Source organism: Amphiura filiformis, chromosome 1 (assembly GCF_039555335.1).
Source record: "Amphiura filiformis chromosome 1, Afil_fr2py, whole genome shotgun sequence".
Taxonomy (NCBI): domain Eukaryota; kingdom Metazoa; phylum Echinodermata; class Ophiuroidea; order Amphilepidida; family Amphiuridae; genus Amphiura; species Amphiura filiformis.
This window is the reverse complement of record NC_092628.1, coordinates 30,258,071-30,278,912: the sequence shown is the minus strand read 5'-3', so window position 1 is coordinate 30,278,912 and position 20,842 is coordinate 30,258,071. Positions and strand designations below refer to the sequence as shown.

General features: G+C 36.1%; 1 protein-coding gene across 3 annotated transcripts; it reads right to left on the bottom strand.

Moving 5' to 3' along the window:
• Positions 1-3,815: 3,815 nt before the first annotated feature.
• LOC140141799 (uncharacterized) lies at positions 3,816-20,804 on the bottom strand. 3 transcript variants are annotated; one of them, XM_072163693.1, is made up of 10 exons: positions 20,348-20,804; positions 13,758-13,937; positions 10,202-10,258; positions 9,751-9,801; positions 9,357-9,392; positions 8,284-8,337; positions 6,817-8,004; positions 6,299-6,411; positions 5,686-5,917; positions 3,816-4,031 (listed from the first exon to the last, which is right to left on the bottom strand). In XM_072163693.1, exons 1-10 carry the CDS (start codon positions 20,631-20,633, stop codon positions 3,907-3,909), a joined length of 2,322 nt encoding a protein of 773 aa, XP_072019794.1. In that variant the 5' UTR covers positions 20,634-20,804; the 3' UTR covers positions 3,816-3,906. The 3 variants fall into 3 exon arrangements, with proteins under 3 accessions (XP_072019794.1, XP_072019864.1, XP_072019941.1); XM_072163763.1 differs by lacking the exon at positions 20,348-20,804 and adding an exon at positions 11,331-11,462 and having other exon boundaries at positions 13,758-13,970; XM_072163840.1 differs by lacking the exons at positions 13,758-13,937; positions 20,348-20,804 and adding an exon at positions 11,331-11,637.
• Between the last annotated feature and the right edge of the window lie 38 nt (positions 20,805-20,842).

Genomic DNA, 20,842 nt, shown 5'->3' with positions numbered 1-20,842 from the left:
GGGAACCTATGGGAGACCATCGGGTAACTATCCAGAGATTTTCTGGAAAGAGATCGAATCGAGGGGTCAATTACTGCACCAGTGGAGGAGGGGGCTCTGTGCAACATCTTGCCCTTGTATGATGCTAGCTGCTATATTTAAGATTTTTAGCCCTTTTTGACCATCTGCCTTGAATTCTCTATGTAAAATCCTGGCTATGTCACTGGGGTAGTTACAATACGATTGAAGAATAGCAGAGAACAGTAAGATATTACTCTTACGTAATATGTATATTAGTAAGCGGACTTGTGTTCTCACGTGACTGCTAGCAAGTATAACAAAATGTTGGCTTTCATTTGCATGATGGGATCAACACCAAAACACCAAGACCCAAATCTGTAACTGTTTATCATGCCAGTTTTAGGTTAATACATATTCTGTGCTTTAACCAAATTAAGGAATCTGGTTGGATGCATGATATAGCAGCTAGTATCAAAATAAAGGTTGAGCTGGTTGACACATCTTGCAAACTACTTTAGTATACCTTTTGTTGTTTTGAGTTTTGTAGTGACATCAAAATTTGTCTGGTCTAGTGCAGCCTTTACATAGTTAGTGTACTATGCTGTGATAGTGTACTATGCTGTGATTCCGAGAATGATAGGCGAGTAAACGTACTACGCAACCTAGAACAAGGACACCACTACCAAACTCAAAACGGCACAAGGTATATTTTTGACTTGGGCAACCATGGTACTAGAATGGAAGGAGAACACACCTGCAGTAATACAAAAAGCAAACTGAAATAAGGTTAACATTTCAGATGTTATTTTCTTCCCAAATCAAATATTAACATTGTACAAAACTATGACAAAACCTTTAGCTCTACATTTATGCAACAAGGATTAAATACTTACCAATCAATATGAGTTTGACAGCAACGTTTTTGCCAACTCTAAAATTTACCATTACCTAGTTACATTTAATACACTTTTTCGCCTTTTAAGTGGTTGCATCCCAACAAACTGCCCTTTTACGTATACATGTATATGCTGTGGGTTAATGCGCATGATTCCAAATTGCAACCACTGAATTATATCATGTCACTACCACACTCAATCTTTACAAAGAGTATGGCATAATCTTAAATGCTTAATTAAGAATACAGTCCCCATTTTAGTAGGCAACTCGTAAAAACTATTCCCTGTAAATTAGTTAAAACTACAGAATCTCAATCTAGTCACACAATAAAATTGTGTACAAGTTAATTTTCTCATCTACCAGCACCATATCTGCTAAAGAGTAAATAGTCTATGATGAGCAGTTGGTCCTTACCTTCCATATACCAACAAGGAAGCTTGTTAAATAGAAAATATTCACCAGCCTGTATTAATCTAATGACACAAACCTAATTCCTGGGCCCTGTTTACTGGGTATTTTGTGATCCTCGTTTTTACCATGCTAAATAGATATCCATAACAGAAGCCTATCTAAAAAATTCAGTTGATTTGGATATCAATTTCTGATAATGATTTATACATTATTATTGCATGTATTATGGCAGTCCCATAAGCCAGTGTTGTAATTTTGGGATGTTGCCAGCCCAAAATTCATATTGACAAATGGTCTTTTGTAAAATGACTGAATCTGCAAAGTTTTGTACACAATCATCCCATGTTTCTGATGGTATTAAAAAATATCACCTTTTTAGTGAGGGAGATGAGGATGTGGACAAGGTCTTAAATACACACCCAGTTTTTGCCCACATGGCCTATACTAAGCACAGGGAAAATGCGCTATTTTTGAGAGCAAAATGCGCACGCCAGTTTTTGAAAATGCAAAAATTCGCAATTTGCACATTTTTGACCAAAATGCATGATTTTTCTCCCCAAAAAGTTCAAATATATGCAATATTGAAATTTTTTTACTGTTTTTCGTGGTCAGCCCTAAAATGCTGCGATTGTATTGCATCCAAAATGCTAAATTTTCAGCGTTTTTTGCGCATCACGCATTTTTCCTGTCCTTAGCCTATACTTTGTACACAAATCTTAAATCTACACACCCAGTTTTTTTAATTTACCCACCCAAACCTTCAAATCCTGCCTAAGACCCTGGATGTGGATCACAAAGTGCCCCTTTAACACTGTAGGACCATTGTTACTACACTACTAAATTATATAATGTATATAATAGTTCAATTTCTGAACTAAAACTGTATAGATGTGCCCACCCAGGGACTTTACAACAAGCAAACTGTGATATTAATAATTATTGTCCATGCATGCAAATCAAAATCTTGGTCCAAAACATAACTGATGATAATGGATGAATATTTTGTACTTTTTGTTTTTAATATAGGCCTGAACAATGTCAAAGTGCCCAACAAAAATGATTTTGTTTGTCAAGCTCCCTGGGCGGTTAATGAAACAAATACAGTACTCTACTAGCGCTTTATGTAAATTATTTCGTACATAAGTCAATACACTGCAATATGTAAAAACAAGTAAAAAAACAGCAATCCACAAATGCAAATCAATGAACAGGTCAAGTACGTACAGAAAGAATATTTCCCTTTCTTTGGCTAACAACCAGAGCAAAAACTCATCAGTCGCAACACATAGTGACATACATGAAGAACAAAATACTTTTCAGAGCACAGCATGTTTAAAGGATATGCTATTAATAACAGAGTCGGTACTCCTCCACTGTTATCTGTGAGTGGCACTGTCAGTGGATTCCATTTAAATTGAAGTAAACTACTAAACTATCTTTTATAATAGGGTTAGTAAATCTCAAATCACCTAGTTTTCACAAAAGGTTGGCTGGTCACCCTCTCAGATTTTGTTTAAAATCACTTATATCATAGCCCTGTGTGCCAAATGAACACATTTCAAACGGTAGGTCTCTATTCCTTGTCGTTTCCGAGAACTGGCCTATTAAATATTGGGTCAGATCCCCCCCTTTTTGCTCACGCGCTTCGCGACATGTACATTTTTTTTAGTCCAGACCCCAGAATCTTGTTATTTGGGTCAAAGACACCCTAGATTCCAATTTGTAGCCCTGTAGCTTACCCCTTGGGGAAGATATGGATATCGACATGCGTAAGCAAAAAGGGGGGTCTGACCCAATTTTTAATAGGCCGGTTCTCGGAAACGACAAGGAGTAGAGACCTACCGTTTGAAATGTGTTCATTTGGCACATAGGGCTATGATATAAGTGATTTTAAACAAAATCTGAGAGGGTGTCCAGCCAACCCATTAGGTGATTTGAGATGGATTGACCCAATAGTTAAAAAGGAATAACTATTGGGTCATTCCATGCCTTAAACAAGGGGTGTACACCATACCTCATGGATTTTTTTCTTGGTTTGGTATTGATAGATATTAATGAGAAATGAAAAACCTGAACATTTGAGACCCTAACTCTTCAGGGGGTCGGCATGAAAAGTGCGTGTACTGTGTAGTTTGGGAGAAATGGTCCCTTAAAGTTTGACTTTCACACGACGACACAATTTCCAAGCCGATGCCCCCTAAATTTCAAATTGACACTGCGAAAATGAAACAGACTTATGAAGATCAAATTGTCAGGTTTTTCATTTCTCAATGATATACTCAAACTAAAAAAAATCCATGGTGTACACCCCTTGCCGAGTTGCCATTGAATATAATATACAGGATAGCTCTAAACCTTTACGCCACTATGTGAAATGTGAAATTTGGAAAACCAGGGGTGTGAGTGACCACAGATAAAAAAATCTGAAAAAGTCTGAAATTTGGAAAGCTCTAGTATACTTTTGTACAGAGGAAGAGCAAAAAAGAGATAAAATTGAGATCAAAAATCTGAATTCAGATTTTACTCTGAACTCTCACACCCATGGAAAACTCACTCTATGCCACTATGTATTACCACCGATGAAATGTGTGATGCAAGTTATAGCAAAGAAAGTTCTATTGAGACTTTCTGACGTCTGTTTGACCTGCTCATTGAGTTGCATTTTTGATTAATGTATCTTGTCAGGTCAGACGGCTGTATTTTCAGTTGGTTGATCGCAAATACTGCAAAGGAAAGAATGCAAAAACATACAAACACAAGTTGTTAAAATATGTTGATTTATATACAAATCAAATACTTGGTGGCGATCATTCATAATCATTTCAAATTGATTACGTCTTCAATATATTTTATTGCAAATGAAAAAACGGCATACAGCCAAGTAATATATTAAGTATACTCCAAAAAAAAAAAAAAAAAAACAAGGGCACCCACGAGAACCATGCATGTGGACTTGTTCTATGATTTACCTGAGACACAATCAGGATTTATAGAATTAGAAACTTTCAACATCAAGAACTCCAATAGTATATCTCCACAATCACCTTTTCATGATCACCGTTAGCATATGTCATGTTCATCATCAATTCTCTGAATATTTTTCATTGGCTAAAAGAAAATAATGCTGTCTCAAATGGCGGTTTCAAAACGAATGTGGAATGCATTTTTTTAAAAGATTTTTTTAAAACTTAATTTTGAGTTCAAATGTAATTTTCAAGTGTTCAGAAGTACACAACATAAAATCATGGTTGATTTACACAATTGAAGTACAAATGTGATGTGCCATGTCAGGTTATAAATTTCGAGGTTTTTTATCTTAAAGCCTTAATGTACGATCTTTTTACATTTTTAGATTTTTTTTCCCTTCTAAAATGATAATATGCAATCATTATGAAAGTTCCCAATACATTTGGACGTGAAAACATTGGGAATTTGCAAAGAAACAACATCATAAACTTCACCTCTATCACTCGAAACATCTCGCACTATTTGGATTAGGACAGCGAGTGCGGCCTCAGAGTTAGACTCCTACGTGGTTACGCTCCCTCCACATGTGGAGGGAGCGTAACCAAGCTACATGTAGTTTTGTACGAGACTACGGTTTGCGATCGTGGCCGACATAAAGTCATAATCTAAAAAATTATGACTTTATGTCGGACCAACAGAAAATCGTCCCGTTTTACTACAAATAGGATGAATTTGACAGTTTGCTCATAGATTTAAGTTAGAACATGTGTAAATATTACAAATATGCCAAAATATCGGGCCAAAAAATAAAGGTAAATTCTGAAAAAAGATTGTACATTATGACTTTAAATATGGAGATATTTTGCTCCACAACGCCGGTTTCCCCAATGAAATCGGACATTCCTAAGCGAAGATCTTGAGTTCGTAAAATATGGTATTATAAAATTGGAAAGTGAGATATCAGCCTTTAGAAATATTATTGACAATATTGAGAGTTGCAATTGCCTTGAAAAATGTCTCAAAAATACAAGATGCCAGTTATATTTTGATCGGAAACTGTCAGACAATATTTGAAAAACATTAATAACATCACAAATTCAAAACAAACCCAATTTGTGAAAAAATCACCAGCGGGTAGATTTTTTCCCTATAGTCCGTATACCTTCCTCGAGTCAGCAAAGTAAAATTCAATTGTGAGATTTTCTGATAAACTGCTAATTTTTGCAGGAATGTGTTATGCTAGTTGGAATCCTTGCATCATTTCCTTTCTGAAAATGTTACTTTTATATACTTCTCATCATCACATTTAGAGATACAATAAAAAGCAATATCTAAATTACTGAATCCAGGAAGGTATAAACACTATTATCTATTTTTCCTAATATCAGACCCTCATACATGTATACTTACATCTTAGGGGGTTCATGATCTCCGGAAAATTCTTTGTCATACTTGTTGAGTTTCTTCCACCCATTTCGTCTGGCTCGAAAAACGACTCTAGGATTTTTTTAAATGTGTGGGAGCGGGACTTGGCTTTATTCTCGGAAAGTATCTGTGCCAACCACTCTGTTGGCACACTTAGAGATGAGTTTTCGATCTGATCATATCCTGCTGGGCATGGTTCACCCTGCTGCAGTATTCTCTATAAAAAATGAAAGAATCAGAAAAATAACATTTTAACAGCGTTAGTTCAGAACGGGCCATCAGATTTCATAAAATATCATACCTTTATACATCATGAATTTTACATATTCAAATTCATTTTTGCGAGGACTGAAATGTTTGTAAAAGCTGGTTTACTGAATCTATTAATAACCTTTATGCATTTAATAACATTATGTCACGAAATGAATTGATCCTCACTTTTATTCAACCTGTCACACCAATACATTTGTAAGACTCATTTTTTTTTTTTTTTTATGACTGCATTGATATGCAGTCCTTAAATTAAAACAGATAGATACTAATTGATTGTCACTTTCAAAAGATAGTATATACACATGTATTATGTTTGTGTACTTACGTATATACATTTATTAATTTTCGGCCCTCTTCGTGGTTGGTAAACGTCATCGTCATTAAGAGGGATTTGATGAACTGGCGGTGCGCCGACTGCAGCTCTGATCTCAGCATTACCTGTAAGAGTAACAGTCCCAACATTTGATTCTTTTACAATATGAGGGGTGTTGAGAGGGTCAAAATACATTATCTGTCTGTCCCTCACAAACTTGATGCAGAGTTAGTAGACTCAGAATGAGGTGTTTACTTTTAGGTACGTACGGTACTTCATATAATCACTTTATCTTACATGTACTGGAGGCCCATCAAATGAACATTTTTATGTATACATGTAGCTCCAGTAGTTTTTAAGTCAAAAATATGGTCTTATTGGTCCATACAAGTGCAGATGCTAGCTTGAGGTGGCTTTCTCAATTTTGATTGGGATGAGATTGTCAATCTTACCCACCTCATTTGTGACTAAGTTATCATACATTATTGCATGTTAAACCACAGAATTGAATAAGATCAACAAACATTTACCTCTTCTATTTCTTGCTGCATCGAGCTCTTCCTCCAGCCGTTGAATTACGTCTTCCCTTGACTCTGCAGCAACAATGACTTCCTCTCTAAGGCGTTCTATCTCTTCATCCCTTTCTCTAACTTCCTGTCGCAGCCTCTCTATCTCGCCCTCTTTTGTAAAACATTCTATGCAGTCTTCTTGTTGTGGAAAGAGATCTCCATTTACAGACCGAAGCAATTCAGAAATTGGAGGGGATGGGACATTGCTTGGCAAGGAGGACATGATTGAGGCAGGAATTAAAGGAGTTAATGGAGATGGTGTGAGATTGGGAAGCTGATGAGATGGATACTTGGTAGGTGGAGATGAGAGAGGAATGGCAGAAGCAGGTGGTGCATGTGTCAGATTGGGAAGTGGTGGAACATGCATGATCTGAGTTGGATTGGATGTTGAAAGGGCTAAAAGAGTTGTTGCAGTATCAAGGTTAGGTGTCAGAGAAGTGGAAGAGGATGTGCTAGGGAATGAAATGGTTGCTGGCTGAGATACATATGGAAGAGGTGCATATTTAATTGCAGTGGTGACAGAAGATGAGTTAGTGGCCAATGAATGAGGTGGAGGGGGTGCATGAACAATGGCAGTGGTGACAGAAGATGAGTTAGTGGCCAATGAATGAGGTGGAGGGGGTGCATGAACAATGGCAGTGGTGACAGAAGATGAGTTAGTGGCCAATGAACGAGGTGGAGGGGGTGCATGAACAATGGGAGTGGTGACAGAAGATGAGTTAGTGGCCAATGAATGAGGTGGAGGGGGTGCATGAACAATGGCAGTGGTGACAGAAGATGAGTTAGTGGCCAATGAACGAGGTGGAGGGGGTGCATGAACAATGGCAGTGGTGACAGAAGATGAGTTATTGGCCAATGAAGGAGGTGGAGGGGGTGCATGAACAATGGCAGTGGTGACAGAAGATGAGTTAGTGGCCAATGAACGAGGTGGAGGGGGTGCATGAACAATGGCAGTGGTGACAGAAGATGAGTTAGTGGCCAATGAATGAGGTGGAGGGGGTGCATGAACAATGGGAGTGGCATTAGTGACCAATGAAGGTGGAGATGACGAGTTACTCTTTTTAATTTGTTCAATCAACGCCTTTGCTTGTTTTGAAGCTTCATGGGCTGTAGCGATTTTTTCTTCTTTCTTCGCTTTCCTAATAGCCGCTGCAAAAACAAAGTTAAACATTTCAGAGAGTGATCATTGGAGCATGAGTTTGCCGGTTTTGTAACCAAGCACATATTAGAGGCCCATTCAAAGATTTTTTTGTACAAAATATTTTGTCTATAAATTTGTACAGGCAGATTTGATCAATTAAATTATGTACATATGTATTGACTGCAGAGATAAACTTGGAATGTTAAATTGCATCCAATCATACCATGCCTCAGACGCAACAGTCCAAGTTTATCTGTGAAGGCAACTAGAGTAAACTTCTGACTTACCACCTGTGTTTTGTTTCTTTACACAGTTCTCTTGATTGCCAGCATTCTCCTTACCTGTAAAAAATGTAATATAAATTTTAACATATAATCAAATAGAAAATAAACAGGTGTAATTTTCTTAGAAAGGTAATTTATTAGTGCATCCAAATCAATCTCAAAATTGGCTCAAGATAGGCTCAAGATGCTGCCATGGTTTCTACTAATCTCAAGTTGCATGCACAGTTCAGTCTACATGTATGACATTTTCCCCCTTTTTTGCTTGCCTTCCACCAATCGATCCAAATCAGGATCGGCCCTTTTCAATTTTTTTTATTACTTTTTCTGTGTAAATTTCAAAGCTAACTTTCACCAACATTTTGAAAAATCATTACTCTAAACTCATAACATATCATAACTGTGCATTCCTGCATCAATGTTTCCAATCAACTTTGCATCTTATGCCTGTAAGTATTTAGTCACCCTAATTAAATCTATTATGGTGTGTCAAGCGTGTTGATAATCTGAAGTATTGATTCATCTTGCCACATGACCAATGCTCATTGGCTAGGCCTATACAGTAGTGTCATTAACAATATGACCTACCAACCACACCAAACATCCCACTGAAGGGCAAGCAAACATTTTTTTGGCATATATGCTAAAATGAGGAAAACTCATATTTTATCTTTCAAAATATTGACATCTTTGAGCAAATACAGCCGATTCTGGTGGCAATGTCATATTATAATGGGTGTCTCGTTGTACTTGTGTAGAATCACTTAGGCAATACATGTAGGAACAAATTAGCTTAATCTTTTGATCAACCATCAACGCTTGGTCGATCTTTAGGAACTCAATGAATTGACTATTGATAATTGTGGTAAAATATTTACTATTAAATTATTAATTCAGATTAATTAGTTCTATTATGTTCATTAATAACAAGCATCGATGGTCCGATCCAAATATCTAACAAATTTGGTTCTGGTGCCTAAATAAGTCTTGTTATCCTTTCCATTTTGCTCAGTGCAGTATATTCCATGGATATCAGAACAGTAGGGTTCACAGATTTGCTATTATTTTTTTTCTCTTACCGGGTGCATGTGTGCGTTTCCTACCATTATTCTGAGCTGTAACAAGATGAAGAAAAGAGTTGTTAATAACAAAACCATTGAGAAGCGTACAAGATGTCAGGTTGAAGGGTGCATGTTTAACTGGCTTGTTAATCAAATTGACTGTCAATATGATAAAAAAACAAAACCGATTACAGGGCTTAGATTTCGACGAGAATCACAGAATCGATTCTCATGATGATTGATCATGATTCTCATAGATTCGGTTGCGAGAATCAACTTCTCTCGATCATTGTACAATACAGTAAGTGCAGTGACTATATGGATTTTGATTCTCGCGAACCAAAATCTAGGCTGTGCAGAAGCATTTATTTTTAAAGAACTGTACAAATTAGTCCACATTGAAAACCCTTACCGTTTGTATGTAGCTGTGAAGATCCAGCTCTTGTGTTGTTATCCTCTTTTTCTGCAACAGGAATTGAGATAAAAAAAAGTGTTTATAACTAAGGCATTGCAAGGTTTCAATGTATTGAAAAATTTCATTGTTTTTTCCAGCATTGATTTGTCAATGTTTTCAGTCTATTAACAATGACAACATAATCAAATTTTGAATGTTTGAATTTTGAAAAGCAGCATGCATTAAATGTGATTTCTAGGTTTTGATCTGTAATATCACCATTTCACAACATCTTGCAGCCAACCATAGTAAACAAAACAAGGGTCCAAACCCATCAAGAATCATAATTTTTTTTTTCACTCACTTGCTTCATGCATACAGCCTGAAAAGGAATTGAGCAAACTCTTCTGGTAACAAATGGGATTGTTGTAAATTGTGATAATATATAAAAGATAAAAATATCACTTACCAGTACCTTTTGAAGGTCCTGCACTTGACATGTTGGTGCTGCCTGTCCGTTCATTAGCTGCAAACATTTTAAAAGCAATACACATAAACATCATTATCAGTTCAAACTACATTAACACTAATTATTATTACAGTGTTTCTGAAGAGCCACCTATTTCAGGAGGCTTATCAGCAGTAGCTTTTTGAGCTAATGGGCGCCGTTGAACATTTTGAATTTGGCGCTATGACATACTAGTAAATGTAACTGATTGATTAATTACTGATAAGGCCCCAAAAATTGTTTAATTGGCGTAACATAAAAAAAAAATTATGGTAGGTAGTTAAGGATTTTTTAGTATATATTCAAATATATTCTGTGATAAAAAGTTACTAATGCAAATTTTAAAGCTGTAGTGTAAATTATGTTTGATGAAGGCCTTGGAACTTTTTTTTTTTTTTTTTAATTTACTTTTTTATTCTTTTTTTTTTTTGGAAAAAAAGGCTAGGGTCAGGCCTTATTTTAGGGTAGGTCGGGTTACGCCATTCAAACAATTTTTTTTTAGGTCTAAGGTGGGACTAATATTTACCAAGTGATTTGTCATTTGGCATGAAAATTTTGCATTCCGGTCACTTCCCATTGAAAAAAAAATCACAGTGGGGAAACAGGGGATTTAGTAGAGTGGGAGTGTCTCAGCTTGTGTGATGCTAACAAAATTGACAGAAAACATTAATCGACTATGGTACAATGGAATTTGTGACCTGACCACTCTTACATTATAGGAGCAAATTAAAGTCAACAAAATGACTAAAATCATACTAATCATGTTTACTGAATACTGATCAGCATTTGACGCAATATAATTTCACTGATTTAGTTGTAATTTTGTCCCCATATTAAATTTAAAAAAGTAGGATTAACATACTGTATGTATTCTCTGTTCATGTTAAGAACATTGGCAATTTGATTTCATTGGTCAATGTTAATATATTAAAAACGTTCATAATTTTCAATATTGAAACATTCCAGCATGGTGTACGGTACCTAATTGCAAGCGCTATTACAGGCAAGGCAATATATGGTATGTTCAAATTACCCTGGATCATTGATGTACAATGTACATGGTTTCAAACAACATCAATCAGTATTTTACCTGGCAACAGTAAGATCCTTTCACTTGATTTTAATTTTGTAGATGAGCATTAATCATCGTTGTATAAATGAGTTAGACATGCAAGTGATGGTTTGGTCAACGTTAAGTAGAAAGTACTTAGTACATGATGTGCTGTTAGACAAAACACAGAATGAGAAAACTTGATAGTTAATACACAATATAGGATTAGGAACTTAAAATGTAATGGCATATTCCATTTTTGAGTGGTCCAATAGCAAATTACAGCAGCGTTTGCATTCATGTGCCATTTTAGCAATTTTCTATGGTAAACTTCCAATTTGTTTTGTTTTTAATCTCTTACTAACATTTCTATTTAAACAAATTAAAATACCTAAAATTTGGTTCATGACCAATATTATGAATTTTGCGCAAAATTTTTTTTTTTTTTAAATCATCATTTTTTGGCAATTTTTAGGACATAAATGTGTGTTTATGCTCATTCCTCCTACATTTTTATTATGTACTTGTTTTTTCCTAATTTTCAATGTAATGAGAGAATGGTCAAGGAGAGCTAAAAATCACTCTCCTATATCAGATTTAAGGAGAGCAGCAGAGAGCGATTGCTGGATGCAAGGGCTTAGGCAGGCAGTTTTTACACACCCATTTTTTTTAATACACACCCAAACCTTCAAATTCTGCCTAAGACTGATTTTGGCCGTCATTTTTCAAGCTTTAGGGAATTTTTTAAGGGTCATTTACTCATTATCATCAATTGGCAAGTTTGCACGCCTGTAGAAAGTGTTTTTTTCGTCGCCTAAAGTACTACGGTATATGAAGTTTGTCACTGATTTGATTCATGCATGGATTATCAGTTAAAAGTTTAATGGGTAAATTTTCACGGGAACATTTTCTGGACATTAGTGACACCCATGGGCGCAGACATATTAGGCCAAAAAAAAAAAAATTGTTGTGTTGCCCTCAACGGTCCGACCCTAAATCCTGAAAAATCAGGGGTGCATTTTTTTTTTTTTGAATGATGATTTTTACAGATTTGTTCAAAAACTCAATGTTTTTCACTTAAAATTAATATTTTATTGAAAGACTAGTCTTTAATTGATGTCTAACAGGTATCCAGAAGTCAAAATTGACAAAAGTTCCCTAATTGAAGAAGCATTATTTAAAAACTGAAGGTTTAAAAAAAGAGAAAAAAAAAAAAAAAAGAAATCCGACCGTCCTACCCAAATTTTCCCACTTGAGGGCAACACAATTTTTTTTTTTTTTTGGCCTTAAGTTGAGTTATGACAAGAGTTTCCTCAGATAAATATTTTTGCTGCGGGTAAATATTTTTGAAATAACGTTTTAATGATACTGGGAAGAAATTAAGATTGCATAATATTCAATAAGTTTGTTCTGCACAAATTTCTATTGAAACTACAGCCAAAAATACTATTTATTCCAATTCAAAATGACTAAGACTTGAATAGCGAGGTCACATCCGAGGGTCAGGGATTAGGCTCAAGGTTACACTCACATTGATACGCATTGGTCACATGTCCAGAAAATTTTCCCATGAAAATTTACCCATTAATCTTGACTGGTTATTGTGGTAAAGAACATGTGCAATGAGATTTCCTGAAACAAACTTTTCAGGCCTTGTCTTTTGAGGCGAGTGAGAGTGATCACTCGCCTAAAATGAAGCGGAGGAGAGCTTTATCACTCGCCTACATTTGGTGTAATACTAATACAAGTGATTAAAATCACTCGCCTACAGCTCACCTGACAAGTTTTGAGGAAAGTGCTTTGTCACTTGCCAGCAATTTTCAAAAGACAAAGCCTGTGTATTACACATTCATGTTACTGATTATACATACATGTCATGTACTAGTAGTAGTAATGAATGAATATGATTAGCTTGTAATGTGCGAGAATTGGTTTGTTTCTTGTTGCTGCACGCGCAAATAAATTCACAACTCCTGCATAAATTCTTGAGTGGGCGTCACCCAGTTCATGTAGGTTATGCACCCGCCACCCAGTTGTGTATGCCATTTTATACCAACCGTATGTGTCTCGCATATTACAAGCTGATCCCAGTACAGCGCAGTAGTAAGAATGGATGGTTATAGCCACATAGCCAGGATTTTATTGGGTGGGTGGGGAGTGGCCCAGGGAAGGGGGGACTGTGGACTACATGTAACATTTAAAGTAGTGTAGTGTGGTACCCACACTTAAAATGAAACACTTGGAATTCTTCAATCATTCATGAATTTTTGGTGGATGGGGGAGGTATCAAACCTGTCCTCATTGGCTATGTGCCTAAAATACTTTATTACATGTAAGGTACAAATGTATATATATTGATATATAAAATTTATTAATATTTTAAGATGAGTATATAGTTTTCAAGTGTACAGTAAGTAAAATTAACAAGTTGGAATTTAAAATGATTCACTGACAATCAAAACTTACCCAAAGCTGCCACAAACTTATCCCTGTTAACATTTCTCTTCACAGAACTTTTTTTCCCCATCTCGGCCTGGCCAAATCCAAGCATGTGTGTTTTGACTCGGACTGCATTGTCATCAATCTCCAGTATTTTGCCAACTTCCTCTTCAAATAGTTCCAACTTCGCATTACAGTGCTTTTTCACTGTCAAGTAAAAAAATATAAATTGCAAAATAATAGTCAAGAAAACATGTCAGAATACAGTTACAGAAATATAACAATCAAGCTGATTCAGCATAGGATGATCATTGATTTGAATATTAGTAATCACTATAAATCAGACCTGATATTCATATCACATTTCATATGATATACCGGTAATTATAGTTATGTCGATCGAAAAAACCACTCGAAACCCCAGGGACTGCCTTTTGAGGAGAGCGAGAGCAGTCGCACAATACTGCTCTCCTTAAATCTGATATAGGAGAGTTAGTTTTAGCTCTCCTTATTTGACCATTTGCTCCTTACACTATTGTAAATGCTCTAAACAGCTCTCCTTGAATGCTCCAGATATGGAGCTATTTAAAACTCTCCTGGCAATTCCAAAACAGACAGTCCCTGAAACCCTGCAACACATATCCGGTGACCTCAGCCAAGTCAGTTGAAGTCACATGGTTCAATATTTACTATTTCGTCCTGCTGAAACAAAAAATGAACTATTTTTGACTACGCGTACCCCCCCCCTTTCTGTGCTAGAAACACATGACTAAGTAAAATAAATAACATGTATCATCTCAAAATTTGGTGAGGGAGGCACTTACTTAAATTTGTTAATGCGTTATAAATCAACCATTCATTTGTGTAAAATTACAATTGCAAAGGCTTTGTCAAAATGTCAACACTATCATTAAAACGCGGAGGCCCCTAATATTTTGCTATTTCCCCAACCCTACCCCTAGCTAGAAGAGTTTGCAATGTGTTATAAATGAAAACCAAGAACTTCCATGTACGGTACGGGTACATTTTCGCTTTGACACTATAACCATTTCAGAAACTAAGTGAGCAAGAAATTTGAAAATCTCCAGAAATCGGTGAGGGCGGGGGGCGGGGGCGATACATGTTACTTATTCTACTTGGCCTATTAGAATGATAAATCCAGACTTTTGGTGAACACCGCTCTTATTTAACTTCTTACTAGCATGGAAGCAAACTTTAGACAGAAAATAGCTACGTACCTTGAAGAAGAATTTATCTTATACCTGAAAGCAAATACAATGGCTAAATGTAGGACCTTGTATCTTGAGTCTCTCACCAATTGCCTGTGGAGCCAATCTCAAAGCAGAGGCAAGAAAAAGCTCAGCAAATATAAACTTAAACCTTGTCTCTCTTGCAATACCTGTGCAAGCTAAACTAAAAAGTAAAGTAAGCAGTCTGCACTTTGGAAGAAAGCAGTTATTAATGACCATCTCTCATTCTACCTACCCTACCTACTCAAATACCCGGCTAATGGCTTTGCATAAATTACATGTACAAAATGTATAATGCAAAAAGAGGTTACTGTTAAAGCCATATTATAACATTTGCTGAGGAGGATGCCCTCACTGAATTTTTTTAATTCACTTTTTTACACAATTGAATTGTACTTTATTAAACCAATATAGCCTGCAAAAATCAAGACTCTAGGTGCTGTAGTTTTGTCAAAATCCGAGATTTTGAACAAAACGCCGGAACCAGCGCTTTATTATTACGATGGAATTATTAGTCGAACGCACAGTCGCACACACGATGTTCATAACACACAGTGCGTACATGGCGTGCGGGATGGTGATCACAACAAAAGGTCGTACTATAACATGACCGAAGGAGTGGTACGTATTGGGCCCATTTCACGGTTAGGCGCCACTTTTAGTGAAAAAAACTCGAAATTTTCAAAATGGATTAAATTTAATTTAATAGGGTTTTCTTTTCCAAATAAGACCAGATTTTCATAAAAATATCATTTCCCAGCTTAAATCTCGCTACTTCTTGAAGAAAATTATGATTTATTATCTCATGTTATGTAATTTTTTAACAAATTTGATCAATATTGAGTAGTGTATATTTATACTTTGACTGTCCAATACATATATCATAGATATTTAAAATAAACGAGTATGTCATAGGCTCCCTTCTGACCAAATTTGGGCAAATTTTGTTGTGTAATGACAAATTTATGGCCACTTTAATGTAATTTTGTGGTAAAAAGGAAATTGACATGAAAAGGTTTACTCAACAATTTTAATAATCAATGAATGACTCTGATATTGCACAGCTTTGAAGGTCATAATATGGGTAATGTTCACAAATAATATCAGCCAGTTTGAAAACACAGGTCAAATTCAAGATTCTGATGTTTGTGCAATTTTGGATGTGACTGATGTCAATGTGAGCGGAAACCACACACTGTAAAGCAGAGTATGTTTCAGAAAATAATGATTCAAAGAGTTTTCACACACTCAGTGAATTAAATGGGATATATTGAAACATATCAACCTGTGTTAGTGTTCATTTTAAAACATTGTTTACAATTTATAGAAGTGGATGTGACATTTTCAATTGTGAACGGAATGTTTCATTATGATAAACAGTTTGCTTGTCAAAAATATAAGCTTTGGGCACTTCTAACACATATATTTTGTGAGATTCTATTGAATTGAGCAATGCTAAAACGTTTTTCCTGACCCTCTATATTTTTGACAAGCAAAATGTTTATAATTTACTGAAATGTTCCGTTCACAATTGAAAATGTCACATCCGCTTCTGTAAATTGTATACAAAACTGTCCTCTAAAGACAAAGACAAAGCTTTGAAATAATCATATATGACATGTACAAAATAATAAACCTATTTTAGAAAGTCAAATATCATGTTGTTTAAGTATTTTGGCCTAAAAACTACTAATTTTGAGGATGTGACATGTGAGCGGAAATTGAAGCTTTTTGAATCTCCTGTCACAATTAAAGAAGGCATACTGAATTAAAGATTTGTTGTGCCTTTTGATCCCCCACAAACCTGTAATGAAATAACTTCAAACTGGCATCCTAGTCCCATTCCTGTCTTAGTTCTTTGAAGAAACTATTTTGGATGTGACAGGTACCATGGATGTGACACATGTGAGCGGAAACTTTGAAATGACATCTGCAAGCTAAGTTGATGAAGGAGTTTTCATTAAATGGTGTCATTAGATAGCTCATAGCAGGAGATTTTTAAAAATCAAGGAGAAAAAATTCTGCCACATTTTGTTAATAAATTATACTATTTGGAAAATTAATCGGATGTGACAAAATTGTGAGCGGAATTTGTTGGCAAAAATTCAAAATATCGCTGTATCTACATATTAAGAGCAACAAGTGTAATTTGTTCAACAAATAGTAACAAGACTCTGAACTTTACTAAAACACACTAGTTTGCCATTCATGTAAAGTATTAGTCGATCTATTCCACATTGAATAAGGTACATAGATGTGAGCGGAAAATGTCACATCCAATTCAGAAATTTAAATGGTTCTCATGCTAGTTTAACTGACAACTAATACTTTGTTCATGTATGGCTGTATAGTGCAACTTGTTCACTACATAAAAACAACAAAAGCAGCTGGTAGGCTCAACATAGTTAAAAGTGGCAGCATTGGAAAATAAATGTCTGTTTCCAGGTTGCTAGTGAAATGTGGTTTTTTGACCACTTCTGACCCCTGTGCGCCCTGAAAGATAAAACTAGAAAGGCCGATTAAGCTAGTGGAGGTAGGCCATACAGAGACAATGAAAAATCACCAACAGTAAATTCTGTAACCCCATTATTTTTTACACACCAGGCCAGATATGTTGAAAATCAAAAAGTGGCGCCTAACCGTGAAATGGGCCATTGGCGACATGTGCGCACAGTGCGCTGGTAGTAAATTCCAATTTTATTTGCTTTGCCGTAGTTGTTCGGCTCAAAAATAAAAGGGGATATATCTGACAGTAACATTTTATGGCAAAGAAATGCTAAATGTATTTTGTTTGAAAATGTTATAATATGGCTTTAAGTTGCTAACAATAGAAAATATCATGAGTTGAAGTTGAGTTGCAATCAGAGAATTAAAGACCGCCATCTTGATACAGGCTGGGGGTCATTTTGTGGTCCACATTTTTTTTAATAGCTACGCTACGACATGTGTACGTACCTTAAAGATTACCGTAATCTTATGTATGTTACCTGAAAGCAATATGAATATTGCTAAATGCAGGATATCCTGGACATTATCTTGAGTTGAGTCTCTCACCAATTGCCTGTAGAGCCAATCTCAAAGCAAGATTAATAAGCTCAGCAAATTATCAAATAATAAACTTGTCTCTCTTGCTTGAAATCATGCAATACCTGTAAAGCCAAACTAAAAATAAATCAAGCAGTCTACTCGTGACTCGTTGGAAGTCACAAGTGTGAAAAACATGACCGAAATTCATAAACATAATAATAAATATTTCCTTGTTTCATAATCGATTTTAAGACATGAAGAACTTCACATGATCTACATGTACCGGCCGGTATTTGTAAATGTGTATTGCCAATTTGCCATCAGCATTCACCATCCATACCAGTTCCGGGGCACTAGTAATTCACAGACGTCTCTGTCTGATTTTGAAGACGGGTCAGTGATGAGTGATTTCACATACGGGGTCTGTGATGTCACATACGTCAAGCTTTGTCGACAGCTGGGTACTCGATGCAGCACACCGGATTATCAGAACAAAGCCGAGTGTATTAGAATAAGCTTTCCTAATGTTTAGGAAATATGTACAAAAATTATCTGTGCAAATTCTGACAAATGGTCCCAGGACACACTTAAAGATGGCAATGATGGCCAAAATCAATTTTTTTTAGCGGCGTACCGTGGCCGCCCCTACCTGGGGGGGGCTGAAGAAGTGAAGAGCAAAAAAAGAAAAAGAAAAAAAAAAAAAAAGAAAAAAAAAAGGATAGGTGCTAGCGCTCTAAAAGCAACAAATTTTGATGTATAGTACAATTTTTCCAAATTGTTTTTATTCTTTACTAATTCTTTTTGCCGCCCCTTCGTTTTGCCCAAAATATGTGCATGGTTTTGAAGTAAAAAAATTCCAAGAGTAACCGAGGTTGCTCGAGAAGTCTAGCCAAGAATTTGCTCACCGATAGCTTCACATTTCTACTAGGCTTGAGTTACGGTACTCGAGAACTCTAGCTTTGAATTTGCACACGATAGTTACGCATTCAATGCTAGAGTACGTTGCTATCGTTTTTCGGTCGGACAACGGTGCAATTTTTTGCACCGGTGGTTATTTATTCTGTTATTGTTAATGTTGAAATTTGGATGAAAGTTATTTCGATGAGTCAACTGTACCTTTTGAGCAAGATTTGCCGATTTTGGACAGTCTAAAATTTTGCTGAAGTGTAATTTTAGCAACATTTTTGATGCAATCACCTGTCGTGATCGGCTGTGTTTACTTCTGAACTTCCATTCTTTACACGGTGTCATGCTTCAGTGAATCCGACTAGATTTTGAATGCAATGGTCTCTATAGCCTAGAATGTGAAGCTATCGGTGAGTAAATTCTTGGCTAGACATCTCGAGCAAGGCTAGAGACCATATTGCAAAATCTAGTCGGAATCGCTGAAGCATGAGACCGTGTAAAGCAATGGAAGTTCAGCCGATCACGACGGGCGATCGCATCAAAAATGCTGCTAAAATTACACTTCAGCAAAATTGAACACCGTCCAAAATAGGCTAATCTTGCTCAAAAGATACAGTTGACTCATAGTTGAAAAATGATAGCAACGTACTCTAGCATCGAATGCGTAACTATCGTGTGCAAATTCGAAGCTAGAGTTCTCAAGTAAACCCGAACCTGCGCTCTAATCGTAATTCATGATTGATAGTAAAATTAGCAGGCACTCAACTTGGGCTAGCAGTATTAGAACCCTGTTAAGGCCTACACTCAAAATTATTCCCACTGCGCTGGCATGTTAAATTATTGTTTGCGACTGGGTTTTGAAACTATTACCGTACATGATTGCTATACTAGACTTGATAGACATGATAGAAAGGAGTATGTGATAAATTATTAGAGACATCTCTGAAATATAATAATAATGTAACTTATGACTTGACGTTTCAAGAATATTTTATATTAGAGACGTCCGTGAATTATGAATGCCCCCGAACTGATACAACATGTATAATGATATCGATTGATGAGACATGCATGCATGATAGCCATGATATTAATTATGTTCGATCATCATCATCATCATGCATGCATGCATGAATTGCATGTCCCCAGGCCCAGGCCATGTGCATTCTGTTTTTCTGGTTCTGGTTCTTTACTCCAACAGCGGGATCCGGCATCATTGTCAGAGGAGAATTTCAATTTGCGTGCTCAGACACTGGCACTGCTCAGACTCAGCATTCATTTGAAGTTGAACTTGAAGTACTGCATGTCTGGCTATGCCGACTCAACCAGAACCAGAAATTTGAATTGCTGATCTGTATTCTGTGCATGCAGTACGGCACATGGGCAACGTCATGAACATGCATCATATAATAAATTAAGGTAATGCAGACTTACGTTCATCTTCATAGATAACGAATCCCTCGAATGGGTCACTTGTCCTGTAAAACTTCCCGTCGGGTGGGTCATTTTCATGGTCTACAAAAAAATTCTTAAATACACTTTGGCCGAGTTTTGGCTTGTCCTTATTAATTAAGCCAATTTCTTTGTTGTTGCAAACGTAGAGACTGTTGTCGCTAGGGAAGTAAACTATGCTGAAATACATGGTACTGGAAAGATGGTTTGAAAACCTTTCTGCACAAAAATATTGATCGATAAAAGATGAAACTAGTCGTAGTGTCATGTACGTGTGTACAACGGAAATAGCGGCGAACCGTTATATTTATTATTGAAATGAGCGCGCGACTTGTTTATGAGCACTTATAATGATGACGTCATCAGATATGTGTCAAATTATTTTTCCCCAAAACGACTGCGCAGCGTATTGTTTTTCAATTTTGTTAATCGATTGCGTACAGATATCCCATACCCAATATTAAAACTACATTTATG

Bases quoted from the DNA above. Each gene is read 5' to 3' on its own strand.
- LOC140141799 (XM_072163693.1), bottom strand. From the start codon at position 20,633: ATGACACTACGACTAGTTTCATCTTTTATCGATCAATATTTTTGTGCA. The intron at 9,393-9,750 runs GTAAGGGTTTTC...ATCTTGTTACAG, and splicing joins TTCACAGCTACATACAAACG to CTCAGAATAATGGTAGGAAA. The intron at 5,918-6,298 runs GTAAGTACACAA...CATTTTTTATAG, and splicing joins AAATTAATAAATGTATATAC to AGAATACTGCAGCAGGGTGA.